The sequence below is a fragment of the Daphnia pulicaria genome, chromosome 1 (assembly GCF_021234035.1).
Source record: "Daphnia pulicaria isolate SC F1-1A chromosome 1, SC_F0-13Bv2, whole genome shotgun sequence".
NCBI classification, from domain to species: domain Eukaryota; kingdom Metazoa; phylum Arthropoda; class Branchiopoda; order Diplostraca; family Daphniidae; genus Daphnia; species Daphnia pulicaria.
In genome coordinates, this window is record NC_060913.1 from 6,762,395 (window position 1) to 6,774,237 (window position 11,843).

At 38.2% G+C, this 11,843-nt stretch overlaps 3 protein-coding genes across 4 annotated transcripts; 2 read left to right on the forward strand and 1 right to left on the reverse strand.

The window, feature by feature from the left end:
• Nucleotides 1–1,002: 1,002 nt before the first annotated feature.
• LOC124320600 lies at nt 1,003–2,003 on the reverse strand. Its single transcript, XM_046783449.1, has 2 exons — nt 1,745–2,003; nt 1,003–1,677 (listed from the first exon to the last, which is right to left on the reverse strand). The coding sequence occupies exons 1-2, from the start codon at nt 1,869–1,871 to the stop codon at nt 1,130–1,132; spliced, it is 675 nt and encodes a 224-aa protein (XP_046639405.1). The 5' UTR covers nt 1,872–2,003; the 3' UTR covers nt 1,003–1,129.
• A 4,569-nt stretch (nt 2,004–6,572) lies between these two features.
• LOC124320602 (methyltransferase-like 26) lies at nt 6,573–7,697 on the forward strand. The gene is made up of 3 exons (XM_046783453.1): nt 6,573–6,780; nt 6,843–6,981; nt 7,039–7,697. Exon 3 carries the CDS (start codon nt 7,042–7,044, stop codon nt 7,675–7,677), a length of 636 nt encoding a protein of 211 aa, XP_046639409.1. The 5' UTR covers nt 6,573–6,780; nt 6,843–6,981; nt 7,039–7,041; the 3' UTR covers nt 7,678–7,697.
• A 358-nt stretch (nt 7,698–8,055) lies between these two features.
• Nucleotides 8,056–11,446, forward strand: LOC124320585 (sulfate anion transporter 1-like). Of its 2 annotated transcripts, none has more exons than XM_046783419.1 (6): nt 8,056–8,483; nt 8,557–8,697; nt 8,754–8,939; nt 9,026–9,136; nt 9,207–10,432; nt 10,496–11,446. In XM_046783419.1, the coding sequence occupies exons 2-6, from the start codon at nt 8,574–8,576 to the stop codon at nt 11,009–11,011; spliced, it is 2,163 nt and encodes a 720-aa protein (XP_046639375.1). In that variant the 5' UTR covers nt 8,056–8,483; nt 8,557–8,573; the 3' UTR covers nt 11,012–11,446. The 2 variants fall into 2 exon arrangements, with proteins under 2 accessions (XP_046639375.1, XP_046639376.1); XM_046783420.1 differs by having other exon boundaries at nt 8,056–8,213.
• The last annotated feature ends 397 nt before the right edge of the window (nt 11,447–11,843 follow it).

Here is an 11,843-nt window from a genome sequence, read left to right on the forward strand (position 1 = left end):
CAGGTAGATAGACTGCAGGCAATGAAATAGAGTGGATTTCAGAAAAAGAAACAATTATTTGCTGGCTAATATCGTTGAGACTGACCAACGTGGTTCCACCTGCCTTGTTAACATAATTGACAGTCACATGTCCACATAAGAATCGAAATCTTCAGCTATCGAAAGGGGGTTGGGGTCTGTTGGGAGTCTGTTGATCTTTGGGGTCTGATAGGGTGGCCACCCCCTATTGATAGGTTTAGGCTGACGTAATGAGGGAGAACACCCTAACTTGGAGTGGTCTCTTTCATAACGTCAGCGTCAAGAAAGGGGTCGTCAGTAGTCCCTCTTTTTCACTCTCCTTTGTCTTTCTGCTTAATGAAAAAAAAAACATGCCAATGCTTTGGGGTTGTGGTTGCACCAAAAGTGGGAAAATTACCATCCAAGATGGCAACCTCGAACCACTCTATAGGGCTCTTAACGCTCTTTACAGTTACCTTTTTTGGTTTTCCGAACACTTGGCAGCGCAGTAGCCAATCTCACAACACGAGACAGAGTAATAAGTGCAGCGAAGCCCCTCCCTCCGAACGGGTGGATTGCGCCACCCTCGCTGACCCCCCTTTTGCGCACTTTTCATTGGCTGGTAGGTTTTGCGCTTTCACATTGGCTGCTGCGTTGCCAAATATCTGGGAAATGAAAACACAACTGTAAAGAGCCCTATAGGGATGTACGGGAAAAAGCGCAATTTAGTTAAATGTCCTTTCCTTATTCATTTTTTATTTGTACAAAGAAACAAAAATACAAATGGAAATTTAGAAATCTGCAAATGCAATGTCAAATAATGTTTTTTTTTTAACACATAACATTGTACATTGAATGGAAGGCTGCACACAATAACTCCTTCGCTATTTTTCCAACTTTGTAAGTCGAATTAAATTCGTTTTCCAGAAAACCACTCATTTTTATTTCACTATTTTTATTTATTTTATTTAATAATTTTTTTGGGTGTAATGGATTTTCACCAAATCTTAGAAAATCAAAATCTCTTATTATTTTTATTTATTTTATTTAATAATTTTTTTGGGTTGGCGCCATACAAAAGTCAAAGCAAAATTCCAAAAAAGAATAAGGGCCTTTTCGAGTTGGCCTTTTTTCACTTACTAACAAACATTTTTATGTTTGGTCCAAAAATTAGAAAAGGTTGGACTGCAATCGGGAGTGTTATGTTCTTAGTTCCCATTGGAATACTTTGAACGTTGCTGTGATTGTGATTTATTTTAAATTCGCATTTTAAGCCCACGATCATTGAACTTGTTGATTGCTTTCCAGTTTCGACTTTCATTTCAGAAGAGAAGAGGCCATCGACAGTGTAAAGAAGTTTTGGGCACGTGTAGCAAAAGGAGGCCGTAGTTGAAGCCGGGCCACTGCCTAAAAGCGATAATTGAATAGGTTCAACCACGCCACTAGGCAATGAAACACACACACACACTTTTTCTGCCATGGTTTCCGAATCTTGGTATATATCGATGAGCAGAGGATAGTTATGGAAAGTAATCCTCGAATCCCTGTCTTCTAAATCATCTTCAACCCCGTCTTCGTCTTCCTCAAAGCAAGACCGTTTAGTAGAGTTGCCAGCAGACGAGTTGGAAGAAGAGCAACCCGCAGCATCGTCTAATGTCAATTTTTTCTTTGTGTCAATTACTGCAACAGGATACAAGTGAATGTGTGTGAAATAAAAAAGCAAAAAATTTTAAAAAATCTGACATACACTCAAGTCCATTCAGTAGCTTTAACTGGCGAAAATTGTTGGAAAAGACGACCAATGAAAATTTTGAAAACTCCGCATGAAAGGAAAAAAGCTTCCTCGGGAGTAGTTTTTGCATTGAGCTTTCCATTCTCGAATATTTCGACTAATAATAAATGGGCTTTGCAAGGGGGACTGTGTTTCCATACTGGATTACCCATTTTCTTACTATTACAATTGCACTATTACGTATGCCTGAGAAATAAAACTCAAAGTTATAAGAAATGTGTAACTGAAAAAGTTAGCAAAGCATATTGTCACGGGCGATTTCACAATGGCTTTCAATACACTTGTTGAATGTGACACTACAATGTAAATCACTGAGACGCTGGCCGTCGACACTGGCACAGTACGGGACAGTGAATCACACAATCGGTCTACACTATTCTAACTTACTAACTACTCCGATGGTGCCCCTAGTGGATCTAAACTAACATGAGCAACACACACTTCAATAGAGCGAAGCACACACACACAGGGAAAGAACACGCACAGAAAAGAACAGAGCAAACTAGCTTGCGACCGGTCCGGACAACAGCAGGCGAACTCTGACAAGAATAGAAGGACGAATCTGGTTTAACTAAGCAGCCAAGCAACCAACACTATCTAGCGGCCACCAGGCAGACACAATAGAAGAAAGGAAACATGATTAGACCACACGAAACAGGCTGAACGTGACAATATTTCGAATGGTTGTCTGCTTGACATTTTTGCCAAATCTTCACAATCATAACAAATAACGTAAATTATAAATGAGCGTAAAAAATGTATTTGTGCATGTAATAATTGCATCTTAATGAGTTGAGATGCACATGCACTCCTGAAAAAAATGTACTTGTTTGTGCAAATCTACTTAAAGAGCTTATTTAAGAGATTATTTGGCCTATTTGGGTACTTAAGTAAGTAGGCTCATTGTATCGCAAAAAGGGGCGCGAGTACCGAATATGTCACCCTAACTCTAACTCTTCCTTTCTACCTCCTTCCTTTCTACCTCCTTCTTTTCTGCCTCTCTCGCCTTATATATTCGTTCCCACCAAAAAGTCTATGAGGAGATGGTAAAGTCACCTTGTAAGATTTGGCCGTAAGGCCTCGTCACAGCTTTTTGAGGGGGTGTTTCAAAGTGAGATCCCCGGGTGGATGGAAGAGGGGGAGGGGGGAGAAGGAAAGTGCGTACGGTCCAGAAAACGACATCAGTAGGCTACAGCTACTGCCACCACGCGTATAGACCATGACATCATGAAATATTGAAATAGTGATAAAATCTCTCCCTTTTAATATTGGTTAAATCTATTGGCACGATGGGTTTCGTTATGCGACCGACGGAATATTCTGCTACCACGAAACCCTTTCTTGTCAATAAGGCCACTGCTTGTCTATTGCCACGAAAGCGTAATGGTCCTCTGTTGTCGTGACCATTCTTTTTTCAAACGGCTATAGCGACGAAATCTTTCGTTACGTCAAATAAAATACTGTTTATTGCCACGAAAGCCTGTAACGTCTCCCTTATCGTGGCAATAAGTGTTTAATTAATAATTACCACGAAAAATAAAATAAACGTCGGATAGATGGCGTACAACTGTCAAATATGAATTAATTTGTGCCTGAGGCTAGTAACTTGCTTGTAAGCTACCCTTTTGAAAAGAATCGCTTACAATTTGCGTGGCGATAATATTTGCAGCGACTATTACCACGAAAAATAAAATAAACGTCGGGGTCATTCCGCCGAGTTTCGAATTTTTTCGTCGTGAAATTTATGTTTCCGGTCATGTCAGTCGGGGTTCCGTCACAACGAACTTTATGGTACGCTTGCAGTAGCCGTTCACCCTGCTTCATTTCTTTAATAACGGGAGAACAAACTCGCATGGGCATTCAAAATTATTCCAAAATTTCGCCGGGTTTTATACGATTGGTGTAGCACGTGTTCACTAAGGTCAAACACGGAAAAGATCTTGAAAAAGATGAGCACGACTTTCGAGTCTCGTTTCGAGTATCAGTTTAAAAGAAAATCACTTTTTCACAAGCTTTTCCACTCCGTGAAATAAATTTGACGAAGGGCAACCCTTTTAGATATGATAGAGCTAATAAAATATTTCCACGAGATTTCCACTATGATCGAACTCACATTCGAAGCGACGGCTAGTGGAAGAGTTTCCTTGGGAATGTCACTATCGAACTCATTTCAGCAAAAAATCACACTGCGTGATCCAATGTGTCTATGACTACAGGAAAAACGAAACTGAAAGCATAAACAAGAAAAAGATAATGATGTTTCATAAAAAATCTTCACCGTTTTATCGGAAGAATTCTCGGAAAGAAATCGTTGCGAAATAAAACTCATGAGCCGTACTACTAAGAAAATGAACACGATTATGAAAAAAATGCTACTATAAGGAAAACGATGCTAGGTGAGAAAATGCAAGAATAATTCGAAGATATACAGACGGAAATTAAGTAGCTACTACGCTAAAAAATGTTTATTTTTTGGAAGTAAAAAAAAAGACGGAAATTAAGTACTACTAGCGGTCGTCGATATTCTCCGATGGGCATAATTGAAACAATGGGGAAAAAATTAAGTGTCATGGACAGCAGTAATCATTGGAAGCATTATTTATTAGGAATCTGCAAAAATTCGTCAGGACCAGACGAAAAATGACGATGATTAACGTGACACAGACAGAAATAACCTATATGTGTCTATGGAGCAGTTACACATCCTGCGTTGCGCATTCTCCGCAAATGCGAAAATCTCATTTGTGTCCAAGCTGGTGTGTGTCGCCTACAGCGTCTTATGGGAAAACCAACTTCTTCCCGTTAAAAAAGTTGTTTTCTTACCTATAACTTTGATTTCCCCCCTTTTCTTCCTAACAGTGAATACTTTATTCATTTCTCTATTACCTAATTTTTATTTCTATCCCCAATTCCATCTGGTTAATTTTTAATTAATTTTTGTTTGTGACTGGTTTTTTTGTTCGTCTCCTGTAGCAGACGTTTCTAGACAGAATCGACCACGCTACGAACGAAATTCTTCTGCTACAGGAGACAACAAAAAAACCAGTCACAAACAAAAATTAATTAAAAGTTAACCAGATGGAATTGGGGATAGAAATAAAAATTAGGTAATAAAGAAATGAATAAAGTATTCACTGTTAGGAAGAAAAGGGGGGGAAATCAGAGTCATAGATAAGAAAACAATTTTTTTACCGAGGAGAAGTTGGTTTTCCCATAAGACGCTGTAGGCGACACACACCAGCTTGGACACAAATGAGATTTTCGCATTTGCGGAGAATGCGCAACGCAGGATGTGTAACTGCTCCATTTTCGGCTATTATCATGGACTACTTTAACTAAAGGACGGGATTCTTCGGCATTTCCTATGTCGGCCATGTAAAATTTTTTCCCGAAAAATCGGAATCAGAATTTAAAAATAACTATTTCATTACTTAATGTTCCTATACCTAAAATTTAATTTTATAGAGATATTTTCAATTTGGTTAACCGAAAATTTGAAATAAGACAAAACACCGGTGCCATCTAGGAACCAAACCTCCTAAGCTCTTGGAAGCATGGTGTATTAGTATGGTGGGGGAACTTCGGCTATCTCGGCTGAAGCCAGTGGTCACCTATGATCAGCGCTGCCTGGTGGACAATTTGGAGAATTGAACCAATGACATGCCAAAGAATTGAACCAAGAATAGGTGACCAGCCCTGCAATTGGCTTGCCTTTGTCACTAAGCTCCGCCTCTTGTCCGGAAACTGGCTTCATTCGAGATAGCCGATTCCAACAAAAGTTCCCCCACCATACTAATACACCATGTTGGAAGTCTGCAAGCAGATGCCCATTCGTGCATCCTAGAGAAAGAGACACCACTCTCTTATCTCTATTGCTTTGGCATAGCTGCCTAACTCTCTTTTACCTTGTGGCATATATTCTTGAGAGCTTAGGGTGCTTGGCTGCTAGATGGCACCGGCGTTTTGTCTTATTACCCCTACTCCTGAAAGTAAAATTAGAATACCTTATTAATTAATTTTTTTTACTAAGAATTATTAACACAGTTGGAATCAGCGAAAAAAACTGCAATTATTGATGTTTTCCAATAATTATCTCCTGAAAAAAAACCCACCCGACTAGCTTTAACACGGCGAGATAGGCGAAGAGTCCCGTCCTTTAGTTAAAGTAGTCCATGCTATTACGCACCATTCCAGAAATGCTGAGATTAAACTCAAAAGTAAAAATCGTAATCAACAAGGTTGGTATTGTCGGGTATTGTCGGAATCGTTTTCAAAACCAAGAAAACGAAATAAATATTACTTGGGCTTTCAGAAAAATTGAAGTTATATGATGCATAACAATAAAGATGCAGATTTTTTATCAAGAACTAGCCAAAAGATAGCCATGAGTGAAGTGAATGCCACTCATATTTGATACTTCCAAAAATTAGAGATAGAAATAAAAATATAAAAACGTAACAATAAAAAAATGTTTTATTAAATTAGTTTGAAAAGTAATAATTCAAAAAACGCAAATAAGACCGGACATATAGGGAGACCCACGAGCGACGCGAGGCACCGGAAAGCCGCTCAATGAAAAAGATGATCCAATTTTTGAAAAAATCGTGGCAATAGCAGAACGATCAACAAAAGTAACGAAAGACGATAACTGCATTTTCAAAAATTAGAAGAAAAAAGAGGAAAAAGTGGACCAATTGAATTTCGTGGCAATAGCAGAACAATTAGTAAAAGTAACGAAAGATGTCGTTGCGAAAGTCACATCTCCAAAACTAGAAACGAAAACGAGAGGGTCAATAGGCTTTCGTGTCAATAGACAAGCAGTGGCCTTATTGACAAGAAAACTTATCGTGGAAATAGACGACGTAAACAACGTCGCGTAACGAAAACGGCGTGGTAATACTCGACTTTTTATATTACGTCCAATGTAGGTTCAATGCCAAAAAAGGATCCATGCAAAAGAGTAGCTTGTGAAATTCAGAAGTGTTTACAAGGTAACTGCAATTAAATTAAATTGACCCCTTATTCTTTGTTACTAATTTATTTTCTTTAATAGCATACAATTATCAGGAAACATTTTGTTTGCCAGTAGTGCAAAAAAATGATCCAGTGCTGTAGACAGTGGGATCATCTTCAAACTATTTCATGTTCTGGGTTTTCTAGCAAAGTTAAAGACGAAAAAATTGGTCCTCAAGGTACTCAAGTTACTTGTTGTTGTCTAACTTAATTCTTATTCAAAATTTGATTTACAGAAAATGGGCAGCAATAATAAGTTATTTGCTTCATCTGCAGACCGTAATAAAGATCCAATTTTGGAAATCTTGCAAAAAAATCTCCCTTATGAAGAAAGCAAAGGATGTAATCTCTTTTGTTTGGAAATTTCATCGGGTACCGGTCAGCACGTCATTCACTTTGCCAAGAACTTGCCTTTCATGACATTTCAACCATCAGAGTTTACTCTTTCAAACTTACCGAGTATTCAAGAGTATATAGTAGAATCAGGATTAACAAATATCTTGTCACCTTTAGCTATTGATATCACAAGTTCAGTTGATCGCTGGAATTTAGCACGACAGAATTACGATTTGATAATTAATATTAATATGATTCATATTAGCCCTTGGCAATGTACAGTGTCACTGTTTGAGAAAGCTAGTATGCTATTAAGTTCAAAAGGTGTACTGCTAACTTATGGACCTTATGCATTTCACGGTATAATAAGTCCTGAGAGCAATATAAATTTTGACAGATCCTTGAAAGCTCGAGATCAGCAATGGGGTTTGAGAGACATTGATGATCTAAAAAGAGTAGCAAGTGAATATGGGTTAAAACTAGAGAAAATAGAAGATATGCCATCCAACAACAAAACCTTAATTTGGAAAAGAATTTAAATAAATGTATAATATAATAACTTGGACCAAATTTATTTTATTTTTTTTTTGCTTGCGTTATAATCGACTTGTTTGGTTTTTTTTTTTGTTTTATCATACGAGTCATACGGCTCTCAACGCTCTGAAAATGTCAAAAGAATTGACAATAACAGTCTAGAACAGACGACAAAATCGTGACGACCCCCGAGTCCATTTTTCGAGTTTTAGCCTTTTTTTTTTGTTTACCCGAGTCCCCGACCCCATTCGACAACGCTAAAGAAAGGGGAAATGGCAACCCCGAGTCCATTCCCCGAGTTTTAGTATCGCCCGAGCCCATGCAAATTTTCGTTTTCCACTATGTATACCATGTATCCGCCTATCCGGCAAGTCGCCAATATGAACAAGTAGCAAATGACGACATCATCACAAGTTCACAATCACGAGAGCAAGAGCTGTAGTGTTCGACCTAGTTATCAGCGGATAAGAGCTCTGAGTAACAATTTATAGTATTAACAGTTATCTTTTTTTTTTGCCAATTAGTTTTATCGTTCGAATGGGTACGCCTTCTTTCTAAATCATTATTATTGTTTACTTTTCTGCAGATGACTCAGCACTTTTAAACTTAGTATAGACTGGATAGTATTTCCGTGCTTGTATTAGTATGTATGCTAAGTGCTGGGCAAAAAAGTATTTAATACAAGTCAGTGTTGAAGTATTAGCCAACTAGCTAGTATATCTTAAAAAAACAGTGTAAATGTTTTAGTCAAATTAAGTGAATCTCTGCTCAAGTCAACTTTACACTGGAATCCCACGATCAATGTTGGCCTGTAAGTGCCAATAACCCAAAGAATGTTCTAGCTTTATTGCGGCTTAGAGTATTATTTTGTGATCAATTCATAGTAGCCTATTGAAAAAAAATGGAAAATAATGTAGCCAATGAAAAAGAGAGTCTGCTCCTTAAGGTTGAAAGACAAATTTTCTCCAATCAAGAACAATTTGATGATAATTTTCAAAAAAATGATCCACCTGTTGATAAAAATGGTATGTATGAACTCATCTCAGCTTTACTTCACTTTCTGATTTTTATCTTTTAATAGTTCACAAAGGAATGTTTAGCCAACTTAAGACTAGTTGTTCCAATCAATGTTCTGCAATGGCATCAAGAGAATTTTGGTGTGGACTGTTTCCAATAATTGGCTGGTTGTCCAAATATTCATTGAAGGACCAGTTGATGGGGGATATTATGTCAGGATGCACAGTTGCAATTATGCACATACCACAAGGTTAATTTTAAAAAGCTATTTTTTTTTCCAAACAAAAAATATCCAGTTTATACTTTAAAATTGTCTATTCTCCCTTTTTCTTTTAGGAATGGGTTATGCTCTCTTGGGTGGTGTATCACCTATTATTGGATTATACATGGCTTTTTTTCCTGTTTTGATTTATGTGTGCCTTGGAACTTCTCACCACATTTCAATTGGTAGGAACAAGTTCACATAGGGGGGAAAAAATCAAACTAATCTTAATTTGAAATGTGCCCAAATAATCAGGTACCTTTGCTGTAACCACCTTGATGACTGGTAAAATTGTTGACCAGTATGGTAGCCATGATGATGCCAACTTTTCAAGTGAACATTCATTCAAAATGGATAACATAAGTAGTATCCACTATACTAATCTTGAAGTGGCAACTGCTGTATGTCTTATGGTTGGCCTCTGGCAGATATTAATGGGAATTCTCAGGTTAGGGATTTTGGGAATCATATTATCCGACCACCTTGTAAGTGGCTTTACCACTGCTGCTGCCATACACGTTGTGGTCTCACAGACGAAAAATCTGTTAGGATTGAAAGTCCCTCGCTTTAATGGATCTTTTAAGCTCATTCGATCAACCGTTGAAATATTCGGTGCTCTTCCCACAACCAATCTTGCAGAAGCTGTCATCTCTTGCATCGCTATAACGGTAATGGCTGTTCACAACGACTGGCTGAAACCCTGGTATGGAAAGAAAATCAAGTTCCCCATCCCGACAGAGCTCATTATTCTCGTAATTGGAACTGTGGCTTCATATTTTGGAAATCTGACTAGCGACTACGGCATCAAAACTCTAAATCATATTCCAACTGGATTCCCCACACCTCGGAGCCCACCGTACGAGCTCTTTCCCTCCATCATTATTGACACGATTCCAGTTGCCATCGTAGCTTATGCCGTCAGTTTGTCCATGGCCAAGATCTTTGCTCGAAAACGAGGATACGAAATATCAAGCAACCAGGAGTTGTTTGCTCAGGGAGCTGCAAATGTATTTGGCGCTTTTTTCTCTTGTATGCCAGTCTCAACATCTCTTTCACGAAGTATGTTACAAGAATCTGTCGGAGGTGAAACTCAACTAGCTAGCGTGGTGTCCTGCTGTTTGTTGTTGACCATTCTACTTTGGATTGGCCCTCTTTTCGAATCACTTCCGTTAGCTGTTCTAGCTTCTGTCATCATCGTGGCTCTGAAAGGGATGTTCATACAATTTCGAGATTTTAAGTCTGCACTGAAAACTTCCCCGCTAGATTCGATTGTTTGGATGGCTACATTCCTAGCGGTAGTCATTGTGGACATCGATATCGGTCTCCTCGTCGGAGTCGTGGCCTCAATTACTGTTCTGATTTACCGTGGACATCGTCCGTATGCTGCAACTCTAGGTCATTTGCAAGGAACTGAAATGCATGTCGACGTTGAACTCTTTTCAGCTGCTGTCGAAGTTCCTGGTATTAAGATTTTCCGTTGGGTAATGAATTCACTTTTATTTTATAAAGCTTGAGACTATAGCAATGTTATTCTTTTTTTGTAGGCTGGCGCGATTCACTTTGCAAACGGCGAGACTTTTCGGCATGTCGTAGATAGTCATCTAGGTTCTCATAGGATTCCAACATCAGTTACACGTACTGCCACTTCCGTACACGACAAGGAATCACCAAATGTCGAAGTATCGCCATTAAAATACGGGACACTGGATCCAACTGCAAGTACGTTGCTTACCAGTGGCGCAATCTTAAACCCTGACGTTCCTGTAGCGAATATCAAGTATCTGATCCTTGACTGTTCTGCTTTGTCTTACGTTGATCTAAGCGGTACAAAAATCTTAACTACTTTACACAAAGATTTAATGAAAAGTAGAGGCATTACTCTTGTTTTGACAAATTGTTCTGAACCGCTAATGAAACAGCTCCAGCGACAGGACTATTTTGAATTGTTTCCAAAGTCACAGGTGTACCCGTCGATTATAGACGCAGTTGTGACAATCGAAAGTTCAAATCGATGTAAAAATGAAAGTTCTATCAATTCTGCCATAGTTCCCGTTGATTAAAGTCGCTATTTAAATGTGACCATATCATATAATCATTTTATAGAAACTTAGTAACCCTACTTAAAGTGGAGTACTGAAATCGTCTTATCAATTATCTATTCTCGATGGGTTGTGCAATCTATAGTGTTACCAAAAAATTTGTGTTACCAAAAGATCATTACCACCCGACTAACGGTGCAAAAGTCTGTACGTTACCGTAAGTGCATTTGTATTCTTTATTAAATGAGTACCTTGTTGGAATGAAGCGACGCGTTGAAGTCCAACTGTCAAACCATATCGAAAATTATCGTTGTTTGTTGTTCTTTCTGATGAGATTTATTGAAAAATTATTCTTTCGTATTTGGCAACGTTTGACAAAGTGTTGGGAATTTCAAATTGAGGAATTTGTAATGATGATAATGACGTAAAAATAACAATAGTTTCTGCTTCGTTTGAGTTTTCTTATTTACTGCCCAATTGTACTCTAAAAAAAGTGTGTGGAAACCATTAAAAAGAAAAGTACGTTGGATAAAACTTGCAGTGAAAACTGCTGCCACATGAGTAGGTAGGAATAAGTACCTTAACTAAGATGTGAATAAACTTCGGTATGTATAACGACGGACTCCATTTAGTGTGAGTAGCTAGAAGCGCCGAAAACTGACAGAGGGTACTTAGTTCTTCCATTAAATTCAGACAAAAGTCATGTTTCTTACTTTTTTTTCCAGGAGCGTTCTTTTCTCATGAATTGAAAACTCTGATAATGCAGTGCTTAATAAAGCGGATGTAAGGGCTCATGGATCAATTGATTCGTTGACACCTGAACCAACCATCCATAAGTAAATTTGATAAATCT